Source organism: Emiliania huxleyi (genome assembly GCF_000372725.1).
Source record: "Emiliania huxleyi CCMP1516 unplaced genomic scaffold EMIHUscaffold_721, whole genome shotgun sequence".
Classification (NCBI taxonomy): domain Eukaryota; phylum Haptophyta; order Isochrysidales; family Noelaerhabdaceae; genus Emiliania; species Emiliania huxleyi.
Genome location: NW_005196595.1, coordinates 5,188 through 21,767, shown reverse-complemented (window position 1 = coordinate 21,767; position 16,580 = coordinate 5,188). Strand labels below are relative to the sequence as shown.

Sequence of the window (16,580 nt, the reverse complement as noted above, 5' to 3'; positions counted from 1 at the left end):
GCCCCGCCAGCTCTCCCGTCAGCTCGCACCACGGCTCGGTGCTCACGTAGGGCAGGTCCGCGCTGCTGCAGTTTCTCTTCGCGGTGTACCACCTCTTTCGCGGGCGGCGCATGCGCGGCTTCTCGCTGTGGACGCCGAGCGCCTCGGCCAGGTTCCCGGGCGCGTCGGGCTTGACCTCGAAGGAGAGGTGGACAGAGCCGATGAGGCGGAGGCAGTCGAGCTCCCGCCCGCGGAGCGCGGCAGCTTTGCCACCAGCTGGCGACTCCCACACCCGCAACTCTGCGTCGCTGGGCGCCAGCGGGCGGCCAGTCAGCAGGCTGATGCACGCCGGGCGCGAAGCCGGAGGAGCTGCCGCGGGCTGCTTGCGCGCCCGCTTGGGTGCGGACTCGCTGACCTCTGGAGCAGGCTGCTTGCGCGAGCTGGCTTTCGGCTGCTTGCGCGAGCCGGCCTCGGGCTGCGCGTGCGAGCTGCCCTCGGGCTGCGCGTCCGAGGCGCTGGCCTCCGCTGGCGGCTCACGCTTGGCTGCCTTCACCGGCTCGGAAGGCACGGGCGCTAGCTCCCGCTTCGCCGCCACCGGCGCTCCAATCTTGCGCTCATCCTTGAGCGTCCACTCAAGGTGCGTGCCCTTGGCCACAACGGAGCGTGCAGCCTCCTGCAGCGGCAGCGGCGTCACTGCTCGCTCGCGCACCTCCTTCAACTCGAGGCGACCGCCGACGACGCCATTCGAGATGGCGCGGTGCCACTTGTCACCCCACTTGAACTCGCAGGCCGTACCGAGCGGCCAGGCTCTGTTGACGTCCCTGGCAGACGGCATCGAGCGCCCGTGCCGGGAGCCGCGCAAAGCCCTTGGCGCGCGCGCGAGGCTGCGGAAAGAATTTTATTCACGAATAACGCGCGGGCCCTCAGCGGAGCTGGGAATAGGACCGCCGCAAGCGGCGTGGCGTGGAGCGGTTGAGCATCCCTCCGGGGGCCCCTCTGCGCCGGGGAGGCGTTGTTGGAGGCTAGGACGCAAGCGTCCGTCGCCCTTTTCAAACTCGGGGCCCACTCCGCTGCGCTCCGACCCGAATTTGGAGGGCCTAAAAGTTTAAGGTGTTGCTGCGCAAAAGGGGTCGGACACAGGGCGCAGCTCATGCTAAGAGCTAGAAGGGGAGCTAGAGAGAACGACTACCCTGTCCCGTTATTGCGTACACCAACACCACTCTCAAAAGCTCTCTCTCTCCTGTCCTCACTCAGAGCACAGAGGGGGGTCACAACTACCGAGTCTCTCGACTAGCTGCCACGTTGCCGACGGCGAGAGCGGATCTCCTCCTACTCCGCAAGGAGGGTGGCCAAGGCTAAAGTCTTGCCGGAGCCGCCGGGCGTGTTGACGACTTGGAGAAGGTCGCCCTTGTACTTGTGCTTGTAGAGATGCTCGAGGGGGTGCTTAGTGGGGCGGTGCGCAGCCAGGCCAGCAGTGAGGGGAGGCGCACCCTCACTCTCCTCGGTTGCAGAGCTCGTCGGAGGCTGCGTCACGACGGGAGGGTCGCGACAGCAGTCCTCGGGCGAGCCGACGCGCATGTCCAACCAGCGCTGGGACTCGTTGTGACGGCAGACGTCAGCTGCCTCTCCAACCGCTTCTGCAGCGTCCTTCTTTGCCCGTGCATGGGCTCGATCCGATTCCGCAGCGTGTCGTCCCCAGCGGCGGTGCTGCGCGGGAGGCGGCCGCGGGCACGCTGGGCTCGATCAGCTTTCCCTAGCACGGATTTGGCGGACGTTCGTGGCTTCAATTTTACGTTGTCTTGGCACCAGCTGAAGGCTTGCACGGCCCACATCACATGGTTTCCGCACGGTATTCGGATTTTGCTATTTGTTCGTGTGGGGGTATATTGCAGATTTGTCAATGGTACCGCGTCTGCGACGCGGGCGCCTTGCGGGCAGAGCCCTTAGCCACCCTTTATATCTTGCGCGGTCAAAATCACGCAGAAGAGTCGTCCTTGCGCGAGGAGAGCTCGATAAACTCGAGGGGCCAAAATATGCAGCGAGGAGGGCAGAGTTGCGCCGTAGACTGGGACGATTGGACACAAGAAGACAGATGACAGTGAGCTGACAGTGAGCCACCACAGGCGTCGTTGGCGCACCTACTGAGCGGCAAATGCGCTGGAAATAAGGAAGAGGCGCGTCACTTCATGCGGAAGCTTGACAAACACACGGCGAGGGCGGCAGCAAGAGTCGAACGGGCGGCGCCTGACTCAAAAGACACAGCCGCATTCCTGAGACGCGCGGGCCAAAATATGCCGCGAGGAGGGCAGAGCTGCGACGAAAGGCGGGAGAAGAAGCGAGAGCAACGGAGCGGCAGGCGGCGGCGCCGTCGCAGAACGAGGCAGAGGAGAGCGACGCGACAGAGGAAGAAGCGACAAGAGAGAGAACGAAGAGAGTGGGACGACCGCGAGGTGGCATGAAGGTTGCAGCGAGAATCGGCGAGAGACTGCGAAGAGAGATAGGAAGAGGCGGACGCCCAAGGGTGGGCGACGGCTAGCGCATCACACCCCTCTCCTTAAATCCCTGTGTGGTGGCGGCGTGCCGTCCTCCCATCCCTGCCTTGGGTTGTCTGTTTTCTTTCTTTAAAAAATCACTAACCACTAGATAGAGGCTCAAGTGACAAGTCACACACACGCCGGTGCCATCTGCACAAAGCATTACTCTCACGACACACGGGGACCGGGTGGAGCGGCGGTGGCGGCGGCAGCGGCACGCGCGGACGGACGGATTCGGACGGGCGGAGCAGCGACCGCCTGGGCGGCCGCAGCGACCGCCTGGGCGGCCGCTGCTCTGTCTGCGGCAGAGCGCGCCGTCTCCCGTCTGCGCAGATCAGGGGCCAGGTTAGGGAAGCGTGGGCGCAAGCGCGGCGGCGGAAAGAATTGGCCGCACATTCTTTTCACCTGTGTTAGTGCCAGTGCGCGCCAGTCCCGTGCCCAGTGTTGTGCGAGGGCGCGGTTTTGTAAAATTCTTTTCACCTCTCTGTTGTGCAGCTGGCTGGGCCAATCCCCGGCGGGCGCCCTGGCCAACGAGCCAACAACCGCTACCTCTATGAGCGGGCTCGAACCACTGCTGTGGGAGTGCATCCGACTGCTATCGGCGTACATGCCACCATCGGGCATGATCCTCGACGCGGGAGCCAACGACGGATCGAGCACTGCGATGCTGGCTCGTGAGTTTCGGCGGCACACGGTCGTGGGCGTAGAGCCCACACGTGTGAATGTGAAGCGCGCTCTCGAGCTGACCGCCGGGCTTCAAAACGCAGTCATTCTACGGGGAGTGCTGTCCGAGAGCAGCGGCGCGCTCTCGTATCCGCTCGGCCGCGAGTTTCGCGCCGGCGTGCTCTCTCAAGTGACTGGGTCGGACCTGCAGCCAACGTTCGGACGCAGGCGTAACAACATCACGGCACATTCCGTGGACAGTCTGCTGCTCGAGCGCGGGCAAGCGCTGGCGTTCGCCCACTTTGATGCAGAGGGCCACGAGCTGAGCATCCTTCGCGGTATGCAGCGCACCCTTTCGCAGACTCGCCCCTTGTTCACGGCGGAGGCCTTCCCTAGTGATAAACCTAGCGAGAGGCGCGCCTTCCGGCAGCTGAAGCTCTTCATTCACAGCTTCAACTACACGATGCACGAGGTGCGCGAGACCTGCGGAAACAAGGGCTGCCGCAACTTCCTCTGCGTACCGGCAGAGCTTGCACGTGTTGGAGGCATTGCGAGCAGGTGTGCAGAGGGAGAAAATCAGCGGCGGCCGGTCCCTTGCCTAGCGTGTGCGGACTCGCGCAGTTAAGAGTGCTCTTTACCGGGGGCGATGGTCTCGCGAGATCGTGGAGGTTACTCCTTGTACATTGCCGCAAGGCACTCGGACTCCTAGCCGGCACATACTGTAACGACGCGTGTGGGTGTGCACAAGTTATGTGAATATGATGTGAGTTATTGTGTTTCGAGGATACGCTCATTTCCCGACTATCTCTTTCGACCTACGACCTTCCCACCTCCCACTCGCACAGACGCACGCTCCTCTCTCGTCCAGACTCCACGACGACCACGAGTGAGCAGTTTGTTTTTTTGTGTGAGCGACTGCGTGTGCGACTGCGTGGAGCTCCGCTGTGTCGTGTGTCGACTAACCGGCGACTATCTCGATGGGAAAGATATTTAGGTCTTTCCACACACCCCGCAACGGAAAGACGAGCCATCATTGATCTACTGGAAGCACAAGAGCCTACGCCGCGCTGTCGGAGTCGCCCCACCCCTCCTCTCGCAACTCGCCCATCAGCCGATTGTACTTTTGCGAGCACTCGGCCAGCGCGAGGTTTGCTCTGTCCTTGCGCCGCCCCCACTCCGCCGCCGCGTCCGCATCGCCCGCGTCGAGGGCCCTCCCCTCGGCCGTCATGCAGTCGGAGATCTCTGTGAGGACCGGGTTGGCCTCGACGAGCTGGTCGGTGAAGAGCCTCACGCGCCGCTGGTGGAAGGCCGCCTCCGCGTCGCGCCCCTGCTCGGCCGCCCGCTCGCTGTCGAGCATCGCCTTGCTCACCTGCGGGCGAAGGAGCGCAGAGGGGGTTCGGTCGTCGGCGCGCCGGGAGCCGCCTCGCGAGGGAGAGAGGCGGCCGCCGCCACACCTCGATCGAGAGGAAGAGGGTCAAAAAGTTGCGGATCCCGAAGCCGCCGCAGCCGGGGCGGATCGGCTGGGGCGCGCCGCCCGCGCCGCGGCACTCTGCGCAGACGCGCTGTATGAACTCGAGGAAGGGCGCCTCGGTGCCGGGCTCTCGCTGCAGCACCACGCTCGTGAAGATCTGCAGCAGCACGTCCTCGCCTGCTCGCGGCAGGCGCGCGTGAGCTGCCGAGCCCCCCGCGCCCGCCCCCGCGCCCACCCCACCCGACTTCACCCTGCACGTCGATCAGAATCTGGTTGCGCACGATGCTCAGGTAGGTCGCCTCGGAGAGCTGAGGCCCGAGCAGCTTCCACAGGTTGACGTACACGCTGCGGCACACCACTCGCCCAACCATCTCCCGCGTCGCCGCCGGTGCGTCACGGTAGCCAACCACGCCGCCAAGCGCCGCGTCGATGGCCGCCGCGTCGGCGTCGAGGCTGAGCGCGCCCGCAGCGTCGAGGAGGCCTGTGCGGGGCACGGGCGTGGACGTGTCACGGACAGTGCCCCCTGCAGCTCGCCCCACATGCGTGGCGCGAGGAGGGCCTGCGGCGCGCAACGCGGCGACGAGCTCAAGCGCGAGCGGCTCGGCGAGGCCGGAGGGGCAGCCGTCGCGCCGCAGCTCCGTGTCGACGCTCACGAGCGACTCCGGCTCGAGCAGCCCGTAGTACGTGCGCGGGATGTTGAGGAAGGTGACTCCCTCGCCGGTGACGGCGCGCATCCGGTTGGCGCGCTGCACGTAGGCGGGCAGCGAGGCGACGCGCGACGCGACGTGCTGCACGCCCTGCCCGATCTCCTCGAGGTACCAGTGCACGTGCCCCACCGGGCTCAGCGCGTTGTTGGTCGGCAGAAAGACTTGGGCGCGGTCGGTGAGCACCGCCTGCGGGGACGAGGCGCGGACGCGTCCTGGACGTGTCTCCTCGCGGCGCGGGGCCGGCCACCACCCCGCACCTGCGGGTCGGCGGTGAGGAGGGGCGAGGTGTTGCCCGTGACGGTGGACTCGATCTGGGCCTCGCCCGCCGCGACCACGCCCGCGTTGAAGTCGACCTGCGGCAAGGGCTGCGAGGAGGGTCGAGGCAAGGAGCCCGAGCAGCGCCACGCCTGCCAGGAGAGGCCCCCGCCTTTGGCGTGAAGCCGAGCGTCTCCTCGAGCGTGCGCAGGAAGCCGACGCGCGACCGCACGTTGCTCACCTACTCGAGCGCGCTCGCGGCGGTCGGCGGTGCTGCCTCCCCTCGACCAGCCAGCCGGCCGAGGCCCTCATCTCGCCCAGTGGTCGCAGTACGCCGGAGCGGCGTCCGCCTCGAAGGCAGCAGCCACCGGCTCGAGCCCGGGCAGCGGGAGAGCCGCCCCGCCCGCCCCGCCCGCCCCGCCCTCCCCGCCCTCCGCCGCCCCCTCCGCCGCCCCCTCCGCCTCGCTTGGCCGCTCCACAAATCGGAGCCGTGTGCCGACGTCGGGCTCCGAGCCGGGCTCACCTTGGTAGTAGGCGAAGGCCTGCGGGAAGGGTCCGAGAAGGGTCAGGGAAGGGGCCGTCTGGGCGAGGGCTCGCCCGGCGACGAGGGCGAAGGCCTCGAAGACGCGCGTGCCGTCCGGGTGGAGGAGGGGCGGGCCGGCGACCAGCTTCGGGTGCAGCGCCTCGTACCGCCCGACCACAGCCTCCAGCTCGCCCCGCTCCACCTCGAAGCCGAGCACGCCGACCCCCTGCGCGCCGCCGTGCGACGACATGTGCCTCTCGAGGTGCGAACGGGCAAAGTGGTCCGGCTCCGCGGCGCATGCGGGCGAAGGCCCTGTGCCGGCGCCGCCAGCCTCGCTGCGGCACGTCACGACGAACCGCGCGCCGTGCGGGTCGACTGTCGAGAGGAGGAGCGAGCGCGTCTCGCGGCCCTCGTGCTGTGCGGTGATGCGCCAGCCAAAGGCATACAGCATCTGCTCCACCAGGTCGCGGCCGTGCACCTGGAACGCCGCCGGGTCCGCGGATGGGCCCAACGCGAGCCACGCCTCGCGTGCGGCGCCCACGTCATCGGCGGAGCCGGTCGCGTTGACTTTTGCAAACTCATTCAGCCGGTCCTCGATGGCTTTGTAGTGCGAGAGTGGCTGCAGCTTGTCGACGAAAAAGTGCAGGTGGTCGTACTGGCACACCGAAATTCTCGCAAGCGGCTGCGTGCCGTCCACCGTTTCCTCTGCGGTGCAAAGCTGCGAGGCCGGAGCGGAGAGGAGCGGCGAGCGCAGGCGTCGATGCCGAGTCGAAGCCGATGGGCCTGCGACCGAAAAGCCGTGCGCCGAGCCGACCACTAGCAGCAGCATGAAGCACAAAGCTGCAGGCCGCTCCGCCGGTAAGACACACACGCAAGCAAAAGAATTCTCACGCCCATTGATTGACTGCTGTCCTCCCATCCCTCCCTTGGGTTGTCTGTTTTCTTTCTTTCTTTCTTTCCAAAATCCTATAGGAAGAGGCAGACTCCCTAGGGTGGGCGACGGCTAGCGCACCACACACCTCTCCTTAAAATCCCTGTGTGGTGGCGGCGTGCCGTCCTCCCATCCCTCCCTTGGGTTGTCTGTTTTCTTTCTTTCTTTCTTTTTCCAAAATCCTGCTCGCGTGCAGGTGGGGACCTTGTCCTCGTCCCATCCCTCGTTTGGCGTGTCTGTTTTCTTTCTTTCTTTCTTTCTGCTCCCCATCGTTCTTCCAAAATCCGGCTCGTGCAGGTGGGGACCACCCTAAAAAATAAACAAAAAAGTGCAAACGAAAGTTCAAACAACCCTGTCCTCGTCCCATCCCTCGTTTGGCTTGGCTGTTTTCTTTCTTTCTTTCTTTCTGCTCCCCATCCCTCCCTTGGGTTGTCTGTTTTCTTTCTTTCTTTCTTTGCTCCGCATCCTCGCGGCAATCGGGCCTTCAGGTTGAAACGACGGGTCGAGACGTGTGCAAAGCATACAAGAAGGGGAGAAGGAAGAGGAGGGACGCCAGTGATGACGAAACAGAAACTAGCGCAGAAGAGAGCAGGGCAGACCCGGGGACGGCGGAGGCGGACCAGACGGCATCGGCCGCCGAGGGAACGTTGGGAAGAGGCACGAGGAGGGCGGCGACCTCGACCGACTATGGAGGACCCGTCGCCAGACGACGCAGGGCAGAAGACGGTGAGGCGGAGCAGACGCGCAGGGCGAGACAAGGGAGGGAGCAGGACTTTGCGGAGATCAGCAGGAGGATGTACGAAGAGATTAGGAGCAGCAGGGACCCGAGGGACCATGTGTGGACCAAGAAATAAATAAAACGGGCACGCCAAACGGAGGGGTGGGAGAAGGACAGGGTCCCCACCTGCACGAGCAGGATCTTGTAAGGACGATCAGGGACACAGGGGAAAGGGAGTGGGGAGCGCATCGACACGGAGGGGGGCTGGGCAGGGTTCACCCACACGACAGGGTCCCAGGGATTCCTCTCTCGTATAGGACAGGTTGCACCCGGCGGCACGGGGGCAGGCGCGGGCCTCCTACTGGTTGCGCTCTCCTAGTTCTCCTGCTCCTTCCTGACAAGGGACAGCGACAGGCTCGCAGCACGGTGGACTCCCTATTCCACTGGCGATCTCTCTCGACTAGCGACCGGAGCAGAAAGAAAGAAAGAAAACAGACAACCCAAGGGAGGGATGGGAGGACGGCACGCCGCCACCACACAGGTTAGCGACCGGAGCATAAAATAAATAAATAGAGCAGTCATCTCCAGGGAGAGATGGGCGACAATAAATAAAAACGGACACCTCTACTAGGAGATGGGTAAAAAGGAACAGGTCCCCGCCCTGCGGTCTTTGTGCAGGGTTCTTTGTGGGTGTGGTCGGCGACTAGCCGGGGTCGTCCTCCCGATGGGGGACTAGCACTAGCCGTCTTCCACATGGTCCCTCGGGTCCCTGCTGCTCCTAATCTCGTCGTACATCCTCCTGCTGATCTCCGCAACGTCCTGCTCCCTCCCTCGTCTCGCCCTGCGCGTCTGCTCCGCCTCCCCGTCGTCTGCCCTGCGTCGTCTGGTGACGGGTCCTCCATAGTCGGTCGAGGTCGCCGCCCTCCTCGTGCCTCTTCCCAACGTTTCCTCGGCGGCCGATGCCGTCTGCTCCGACTCCGCCGTCCCCGGGTCTGCCCTGCCCTCATCTGCGCTAGCTTCTGTTTCGGACACGGCTAACGCTAGTAATTCTCTTGCTTTTTTATTTGTGATCGTTATCTTTAAGGGTCCGCCCGCAGGCGCATTTTGTATACCGAGGCGGTGCCCGGTGCCGAACCTGTCGGACCTTTTTTATTTGTGCATTGTGGCGCGGACTAGTGAACACCGGCACACAGAAAAATAATTCGAACACATGCACAGAATAACGCCCCCCCGAGCAGCACTCTCACTGCATCACACGTCTACGTGCGGACCCACACGCTTTCACACGCTCACGGCTTGACCCCGCTGATGACGACTCGCCCGCAGATGGAGTTCATGTCGAGCTCCTGCAGGTGCGAGAACTCGGCGCTGCCGACGTGCACCTGGTTGCGCTGCTTCGACGCCGACGACGCCCACGACTCGGGCGCCTCCCCCTCGGGCGCCTCCAGCTCGAAGGCCATCGCCATGTCGGACGTGTCGATGGCGACGCGCGCGAAGCCGGCCTTGGTCGCGATCGGCTGCAGCGAGCTCAGCTCGGAGAACATGCGCATGCAGAGCGGCCACTTCCCCTCCTCGAGCGGGCGCAGCACGACAGAGGTTGCGATCGCGAACCGGCCGCCCGGGCGCAGCACGCGCCACACCTCTGCGAAGGCCTTCGGCTTGTTCGGAGCGAGGCAAAACGCGCCGTTGGAGATGACGGCGTCGGCCGAGGCCGCGGGCAGCGGGAGCCGCTCGAGGTCGCCGACGACGAAGCTGACGCGCCCGTCGAGGCTGCGCTCGCGCGCTCGCGCAGTGGCGTGCCGCACCTCGGACGCGGCGATGTCGACGCCGGTGACGCGCCCCGCCTCTCCGACGGCCGCAGCCGCGATGAAGGAGTCGACGCCGAGGCCGGACCCGAGGTCCACCACAGCCTCGCCCGGCTGCAGCGCGGCGAGCGTGTGCGGCGACGCGACGCCCTGGAAGTTGGGCGCGTCTGCGCCCGCGCACGCAACCTGCTCTGGCGTGTACCCGAGCCGCCTCATCACCAGGCTCGCCTTGAGCCCGTCCCCAGACAGGTGTGCCGTGCTGCCGACGGCGTTGTACGCCGCCGCCGTCGCCGCCTTGGCCGCCTCGTCGCCGCCCTCGGCGGCGGGCGGCGGCGGCGGCGGCGGCGGAGCCTCGCAAAAGGCGAGGCAGAGCTCCGCCGGCCGCGAGGCGACGTCGGCCGCAAAGGCGGACTCCCCAAACGCGTCGGTGAGCAGTTCGCGCACCGGCTCCGCGCCGCGCAGGTCGGCGGACTCGTGCGCCTGCGGGACGCGCAGCGGACACGCGTCGCGGACTGTGCGAGGCGGGCGGTCGAGCAGGGGCGGCGGCGGCACCTGCAGGCACCACACGCGGAAGGAGCGGCCGGCGAGCCACGGCAGCGCGCGCTCGATCCGCTCCGGCACGCCGTGCGAGTAGCCCGAGTGGCCGACGCCGCACACGACGAGCGCCTTGTCCGCCCCGCCTTCGCCCTGCGGAGCGAGCAGCCGGCTCACCTTGTGCGCCATCGCGGCGTCTTTGATGAGCTGCGCGGGGAACATGCGGCGGAACTTGTCCGTCGGCGGGAGCGGCGGCTGCGCGTGCAGCGGCCGATGCGTGAGCAGCGACTCGAAGAACGAGTAGTGCTCCTCGGTGCCGTCGAGCGTCTCGCCTTTGGCGAGGTAGCCCTGGGCCCTGGCCGCCTCGATGGCCGCCTCCTTGGACTCGCGCATGACAATCTTGGCGTAGCTGCGCGGGATGAAGCCCGCGTGGAGCTGCAGCGCGCCGTGATCGCGCCCGAGGCGGAGCAGCGGCTCATACGGCGCGAGGTCGTGCCCCTCCGTGCCCACGCTGTACTGCTCCAGCAGCGCTGCCATCTCGAGCGTGCCTGCGGCGTACGCGTCGAGCAGCGGCTGCTGCTCAAAGTTGAGGTGCTCGAGCACGACGTGCAAGCGCCCGCCCGCCTCGAGCGACGCGAGCATGGCCAGCGCGGCACGGCACTGCAGCTCGACGCACGGAGGTATCGAGTGGATCTCGCCGACGATGACGAGCCGGGCGTCGGCCATGGCGCGGGCGTCGGCCTCGCCGGCGGGATGGCCGAAGCTGGACGGTCTCAGGCTGAAAACCGCCGCCCTGTACCCGGTGAGCGACTCGGGCGGAGGCTCGACGGCCGCCGTCGCGGCGCTCAGGCAGCGAGCGGCACGTTTCGCGCGCAGCACGAGCGCGCCGGCAGCGACGGCGAGAGAGCCGCCAACCATGGCCTCCACCGCGCGGCGGGAGGAGCCTTGGAGGGCGAGCGACATACACACAACACACACTGCGAACAGAGCGGCAACCAGCAGCTATCAGGACCCGGCGCTGGGGTGCTGCCAGCAACCAACTCGCGCCGGGGGGCCGGCGAGCGGAGCGAGCCGAAGAGCTGTGAACGTCGTTTGATGCGATTTTCGGCGGCACGTCGCACCTACGTGGCGGGCCGCCAGGGGCCCGGCAGCAGGCGCCCCCGTGGACGGACACAGGCAGGGACGGACGAAACACGTATTCGTACCCGAACAAGCATGACCAGGGAACGGGGCATTGCACTACATAGTGCAGGACCTGGGGCAGCAACCAACAACCTGGATGGGGACGGGCGGTGTTGCGCAGCCGACGCCAACCAGCAGCGTTCACAGCACAGTGCGAGACTACGGTTGCAACCTGGTGATAAGACGGCTCGCTGCGTTAGGCCCAGCGGTTTGGACTTTCTGCGGGGTATGGTATTATGGTGCGACGCGCAACCCACCTCGAGACCATAACCCCCCGCCTGCTGACAGACCCAGCCTCCCGGAGACCGGGGATGGGCGGTCAGGACCATACCCCCCACCCTTTGGGCCGCGAGGCTACCATACCATACCCCGGAAAAAGTTGGAAACCTGGCCGTACCGCGTACGCGCTTTACACCGAGGGCGCCGTACCCCGAGAGGCGGGACATATGACAGTGTGGCCCCATCCAGCGACTGCATGGGACCCCTTCACCGCCCCCGCGGCTGCCACGCGAGAAAGAGCGCCGCAGAAGAAGAGAAACGGAGAAAACTCATGTGACATGTGACGCTGGGACTGGCGCGGGCACGGGCAGTTTGCGACACGAATGAGAAAACGCAGCAGCGTCTCCGTGACGGAGAGGACGCAGAGGGTGAAGCGCCTCCAACCGGACGCAGCAGCGCCTCCATCACACCGGGAGCCAGCGCGACACCACCCATCACACCGGGAGGCAGCGCGACACCAGGTCGAAGCCGAGCAGCTTGGCCCCATTCTTTGGCGTCGCAAACCCGATGGCGGTCAGCGCAAAGCCGTTGAACAGCGTCCCCACGCCGCCCGCGCGCACAGTCTGCCGCAGGCAGTCGAGCACGCCCGTGTAGGCTGGCTTGAGCAGCGAGTCGCCCTGCAGCCGCGCCTTGATGACGTCGAGCGGGAAGGACGCCACCCAGAAGGTCCAACCCAGACCGCAGCCGGCGGCGAAGCTCGCGACAAAGCTGGCGTCGCCGCGCCGGCCGGTGGGGGAGGTGCGAGCGAGCACGTAGTCGGTGCAGCCAAAGAACAGGCCGAATCCAATCTGCGCCGGCGAGGGGACGATGGGCTGGTGAGGAAAGGCGCGTCACGCGTCGGCGGCGAGGGGACGGCGTGCTCACCACGTCTCGCATCACTGTCGGCGCCCACCCTCTCCAGAGAGCACCGACGCCAGCCACGCTCACAATGTGCCTCGCGAGGGGAACGATGCCGCAGCTGCACCACTGGGCTTGGCACACCTGCAGCCTCACCTTGAGGTGTTCGACGGGCACCGCGAGGGGCGCCTGAGCCAAGCCGCCGATCGCGCCGGCCGCTGCAAACTTGACAAAGCTACCGTCCTCTCCAAATACGCGGCTTGTCGATTGCTGCGTGGTGCGAAACACACTCATGAGGAGGCCGGCTCCGAGCAGAGGCGGCGTTGTGCCGCGCCACAGAGAGAGGATGCCGCGCTGCTGCACGAGCGTGCGTGCCGTGGCGACGGCACTACTGCTCCCCGGCATTGTCTGGAGCTGCACTCGCACGACATCGATGGGCTGCGAGATCAAGACGGCCAGGCCGCCGCCGCACGCACCGCTGAGCAGGTCGCGTGCGTTCATCAGAAGATCGTTGCGGTCACTGAGCTACAGCGGTGAGAGACATAACGGCGGGACGCGGATGTCTCACGAGCGGACGGCCGCATCTGCATGTACATTGAACGTCGCAGAGAGGCCGCAAGATACCGAGCCAAAGTTGGACTTCGGCTGTGAACGAGGCCGTGCCAAAGTTGGGCTTTGGCTGTGAACTACTACCTACGCACCAGTGCCAAAGTGAGACTTTGCTTTGGCTAGGTGCCTAGGTTCCCTGGGGTACGTAGGTAGAGCTTGTTGTAGAGGCTCTACAGCAAACCCGCCGGGAAGGCAGTGACTCAAAGAGGTCGAGCCGCACTAGTGGGGTGTCTCCGAGCTTGCTGGAGCTCTGATGGACGGCTCTGACTATCCCTGACACACAGAGAGTCACTCTGACGGCACACAACACCCTATGACTGCGTCATGACCAGCCTGCCATGCGTCGCCGGTGCCGCATTCGTCGCAGTGCTTCCTTTACACTTTAGCAGGCGGTGGACTGTCGGCTGCGAGGACGGTCGCATTTGCGCGAGGCGAGGCGAGCATTGCTGCGCGTTGCATGCGCCATGCCTCGCGCCAGCGCGTGCGGGAGCTCCTCTGGCTGAGCCCTGAGCGTTGAGTCCAGGCGAGTTGCGCTGGCCACGATCGCTACGCCGAGCCGAGCTGACGCGCCGAGGCGCCGGCCAGTCGCAGCCGTGAGGCATGCCATAGCAGCAGAGGCACCTGCCACCCATTGGGCGGGCAGACAGAAGGCCAGGGCAGCACTGGCAAGTGCAACGCGCCTCATGTCGGAGAGCGACCGTGCCTCGTTCGCCGCTTATGATGTAGAGTTTGTTGTAGAGATTTCACGTTGTAGAGCGCCTCTACATCGCTCTACATCTGCATCGCTCTGTCCCGCGGCGGATGTAGAGCTCTACAGCTCTACAGCGCTCTCAAGCGCTCTACATCTCTACAGCTCTACAGCGCTCTACACTCCCACATCCTCTACACCCTCCCTCAGGCAGAGGGCAGGGGGGGGGAGACACTGGAAAGGAGGGGTAAGCACTGAGCGAGGGCAGGGCGGGCTCAGATCTCCACGTTGCTCGCGTCTTCCGCGGTGATAAAGCCGAGGCTGACGAGATGGTTAAGAGCGCAGCTGTGGTGCGCCCACCTGCCCGCGTACGGCCCGACGCTCAGCCGGCAGATGCGGTCGGAGGTGGGGTTGATCATGCCGCCGCAGACGTGGCAGGGCGAGGACATGCGAGCGGTCATGGCCATTGCAATGTGGGTGCAGTCGCGGGACCAGTGGCCCGCCCGGCCGCACCTGAAGCACCGCCCTCCGTTGCCGGCGTTATGGTGCCCGGCAGCGAGGCCGCGGCGGGAGTCGAGACGTGCGTCTGCGAGACAGACGTCTTCGCCATCTTTGGGGACTGCCGAGAGCATCTCGGACTCAGGTCGGCGTTTCGGTGACTCGGCGGCGAGTGCCAATGACTCCTGTTCCTGCATGGCTGCGTCACGGTACATCTTACTGAGCGCGATTGGGCCAAGACCTTGCGACTGAGGCGGGATCGCCACGCCGTCGGTCGCGCCCAGGAGAGCGTCAAGCCAGGCGGCATCGGGGGGGGTGCTCATAGTTCGTCGCCGATTTTAGGCGTCCGCTAATCGGCTGTGATGGCGAAACGCGGACCCTCTTATCTAGCCGTGACTCCGTTTGCCGCGAGGGGTCTCCCTGAGGGGTCTCCCTGGGTGGTCTCCCTGGGGGGACTCCTTGGGGGGGCTCGCCCGGGGGGTTCTCCCTGGGGGATCTCCATGGATGCTTGGGGGCTTCCATCAAGCGCTCGTCAGGGGCGGGGAACCCGCAATTTGAGATGCTGAGGGCATTTTGAGTTGCAAAAAATCAATTTAGATTGCGTTTTTCAATTCAGAATGCCGAGTTGACTTTTCGCATTTCAAGATGCACACCGCATTCCAAAAATGGTCCACGCATTCCAGGATGCGTCGACCATCCTGGAATGCGAACTGCATTCGTGAATGCGCTAGCATCTGGAGTTACCCCTTTGCATTCTAGGATGCTCCTTGCTATTTCAAGTTGCCTTCCTTAACCTGAGATGCCCAGCATTTTGGCCAATGCCGCATGTCGGCGGGGCATCGGGTAGGCTGCGGCTCGGCCTGCGCCTCGGCAGTCGTTGCCGCTGCGCAGCTGGATATGGTGGCGCACGTGGCGTGGCCTGTCGTTTGCATGTTTTGCAGTGGCAGCCCATAACCGCACGAATTGTGCATGGCCCTCAGCAATCCGTGTTCGATCGGCAACGCCCGTGCCGCTGCTCTGTGTCTCGTTAGAATAGGCAATGAAAAACGGCGCCCGCTCTCGTCGCATGTGCGCCGGTTGACATATCATGTATGTGGCTCTTTTATGGATAACAAGGAGTCTCGTTTTCAACTTTTTCTTCTTGTATATGAGCCCGCAGCCCGCGGCTTCCTCGCGCGTTTCGCGCTCCTTAACGGTCTCTCTCTCGCCAGCCCTCAACTGTTCAGTAGAATTTGCTGCAACTGGGCAGATTCATGTGGTATCATGCTGTCCTCATCAGGTGTCTGTGCCGCAGCGTAGGCGAGACTCTAATCTCTATGCCTCGGCACCCCATCGAGGCAGCTCGCGAGGTGAAGCTTGCCAGCAAGGGTATTGTTGCCTACACCAGCAGGCAAGGGAGCACTATGGTGTGAGCCTGCCAGCACTGGTGCGCAAGCCAGATCAGTACAGTCGTACCGGGCAGCAATGAAGCGCGTTGGGTGCCCGCGCCGGATGCAGTGCTAACGCGGCAAGCTTGGGCCGCATCAGCAGATGCGCGAGGCGGTGCGGAAACCGTTGTTTCAAGGCCACCTGGTAGGCTCACTCCTTCCCATCCCAGAGGTAGAGGGCAAGGAAGGTAGTCGATACCCTCGACACAGATGGACATTTTCATTCAGTCAGTGTATGTGCTACTTTCAGATACGTACGTAGGAGGACTCTGCTGACGGGGTATTTTAAAGCCCAAGAAAGAAAGAAGCAGGATTGTAACGCCCTCCGCCCGCGCACATTGTTTTCCGCACTTTCCGCATATTCCGCAAAGCGCGGAATAGTAAACGGCAATTTGGGCAATTGTCGGACTCTCCCATTCTGTAGCGTCAAAGCGCAGCTGCCTCGTGGCTCGTGGCGCATGGTGCATCCTGCCCGCTCCCCCGCAGCTACGCTGCTGGTGATTGATGTCGCACGCGCATGCCCACCCTCACGGCACCCACGCCATACCCGCGCGCTGACAACACATACCTGACATGCGCACTGCTCCGACATCCAGCCAGGCTCCCGCGTCGACGTTGACGCTAACGAAGAGAGGCGCGTTGAGCCGGCGCAAGGAGCACGTCTCACTCACACCACCACTGACGGCCTCCCACTTCTCGGCCGCAGCTTTTCACAACGTGGTACCTTCGGCTCCTCGTCGCTAGCATCATCAGCGAGTACACCCTGCCTCTCGCCGTTTGCCCTGGCGAACGTGGCCGTGCTGATTGTCTACCGCCGCGTGGCTGTGCGAGATCTAGACGTGCACACCCCGCACGCCACTCGGCTGTGCTTGCGCAGCAGACGGCGTGGGCGGCTGCGCAGGCCCCTGGCCGCGGAGGAGGAGGCTGGCCCGTCTGGCGG

The 16,580-nt window shown here is 64.9% G+C and overlaps 6 protein-coding genes across 6 annotated transcripts; 1 reads left to right on the top strand and 5 right to left on the bottom strand.

Moving 5' to 3' along the window:
• Nucleotides 1–29: 29 nt before the first annotated feature.
• EMIHUDRAFT_120840 (hypothetical protein) lies at nt 30–814 on the bottom strand (the record flags this gene model as incomplete). Its single annotated transcript, XM_005761123.1, has 1 exon — nt 30–814. A coding segment is annotated over one exon (785 nt), but the record flags the coding sequence as incomplete, so codon positions are not given.
• Nucleotides 815–3,066: 2,252 nt separating this feature from the next.
• On the top strand, nt 3,067–4,138 carry EMIHUDRAFT_248952 (hypothetical protein; the record flags this gene model as incomplete). Its single annotated transcript, XM_005761122.1, has 2 exons — nt 3,067–3,734; nt 4,114–4,138. 2 exons carry the CDS (start codon nt 3,067–3,069, stop codon nt 4,136–4,138), a joined length of 693 nt encoding a protein of 230 aa, XP_005761179.1.
• A 95-nt stretch (nt 4,139–4,233) lies between these two features.
• EMIHUDRAFT_120839 (hypothetical protein) lies at nt 4,234–6,961 on the bottom strand (the record flags this gene model as incomplete). Its single annotated transcript, XM_005761121.1, has 5 exons — nt 4,234–4,545; nt 4,631–4,824; nt 4,898–5,540; nt 5,612–5,707; nt 5,978–6,961. 5 exons carry the CDS (start codon nt 6,959–6,961, stop codon nt 4,234–4,236), a joined length of 2,229 nt encoding a protein of 742 aa, XP_005761178.1.
• Nucleotides 6,962–8,936: 1,975 nt separating this feature from the next.
• Nucleotides 8,937–11,194, bottom strand: EMIHUDRAFT_459946 (hypothetical protein). Its single transcript, XM_005761120.1, has 3 exons — nt 10,139–11,194; nt 9,980–10,066; nt 8,937–9,814 (listed from the first exon to the last, which is right to left on the bottom strand). The coding sequence occupies exons 1-3, from the start codon at nt 11,081–11,083 to the stop codon at nt 9,071–9,073; spliced, it is 1,776 nt and encodes a 591-aa protein (XP_005761177.1). The 5' UTR covers nt 11,084–11,194; the 3' UTR covers nt 8,937–9,070.
• Nucleotides 11,195–12,015: 821 nt separating this feature from the next.
• Nucleotides 12,016–12,919, bottom strand: EMIHUDRAFT_77097 (mitochondrial carrier family; the record flags this gene model as incomplete). The annotated part of the gene is made up of 2 exons (XM_005761119.1): nt 12,016–12,369; nt 12,446–12,919. 2 exons carry the CDS (start codon nt 12,917–12,919, stop codon nt 12,016–12,018), a joined length of 828 nt encoding a protein of 275 aa, XP_005761176.1.
• A 1,071-nt stretch (nt 12,920–13,990) lies between these two features.
• Nucleotides 13,991–14,536, bottom strand: EMIHUDRAFT_248948 (hypothetical protein; the record flags this gene model as incomplete). Its single annotated transcript, XM_005761118.1, has 1 exon — nt 13,991–14,536. One exon carries the CDS (start codon nt 14,534–14,536, stop codon nt 13,991–13,993), a length of 546 nt encoding a protein of 181 aa, XP_005761175.1.
• Between the last annotated feature and the right edge of the window lie 2,044 nt (nt 14,537–16,580).

Bases quoted from the DNA above. Each gene is read 5' to 3' on its own strand.
- EMIHUDRAFT_459946 (XM_005761120.1), bottom strand. From the start codon at position 11,083: ATGTCGCTCGCCCTCCAAGGCTCCTCCCGCCGCGCGGTGGAGGCCATG. The intron at 10,067-10,138 runs GTGCCGCCGCCG...CGCGTCCCGCAG, and splicing joins TCCGCGTGTGGTGCCTGCAG to GCGCACGAGTCCGCCGACCT. The intron at 9,815-9,979 runs GTCGCCTCGCGG...GACGGGCTCAAG, and splicing joins AGTCCGCCTTTGCGGCCGAC to GCGAGCCTGGTGATGAGGCG.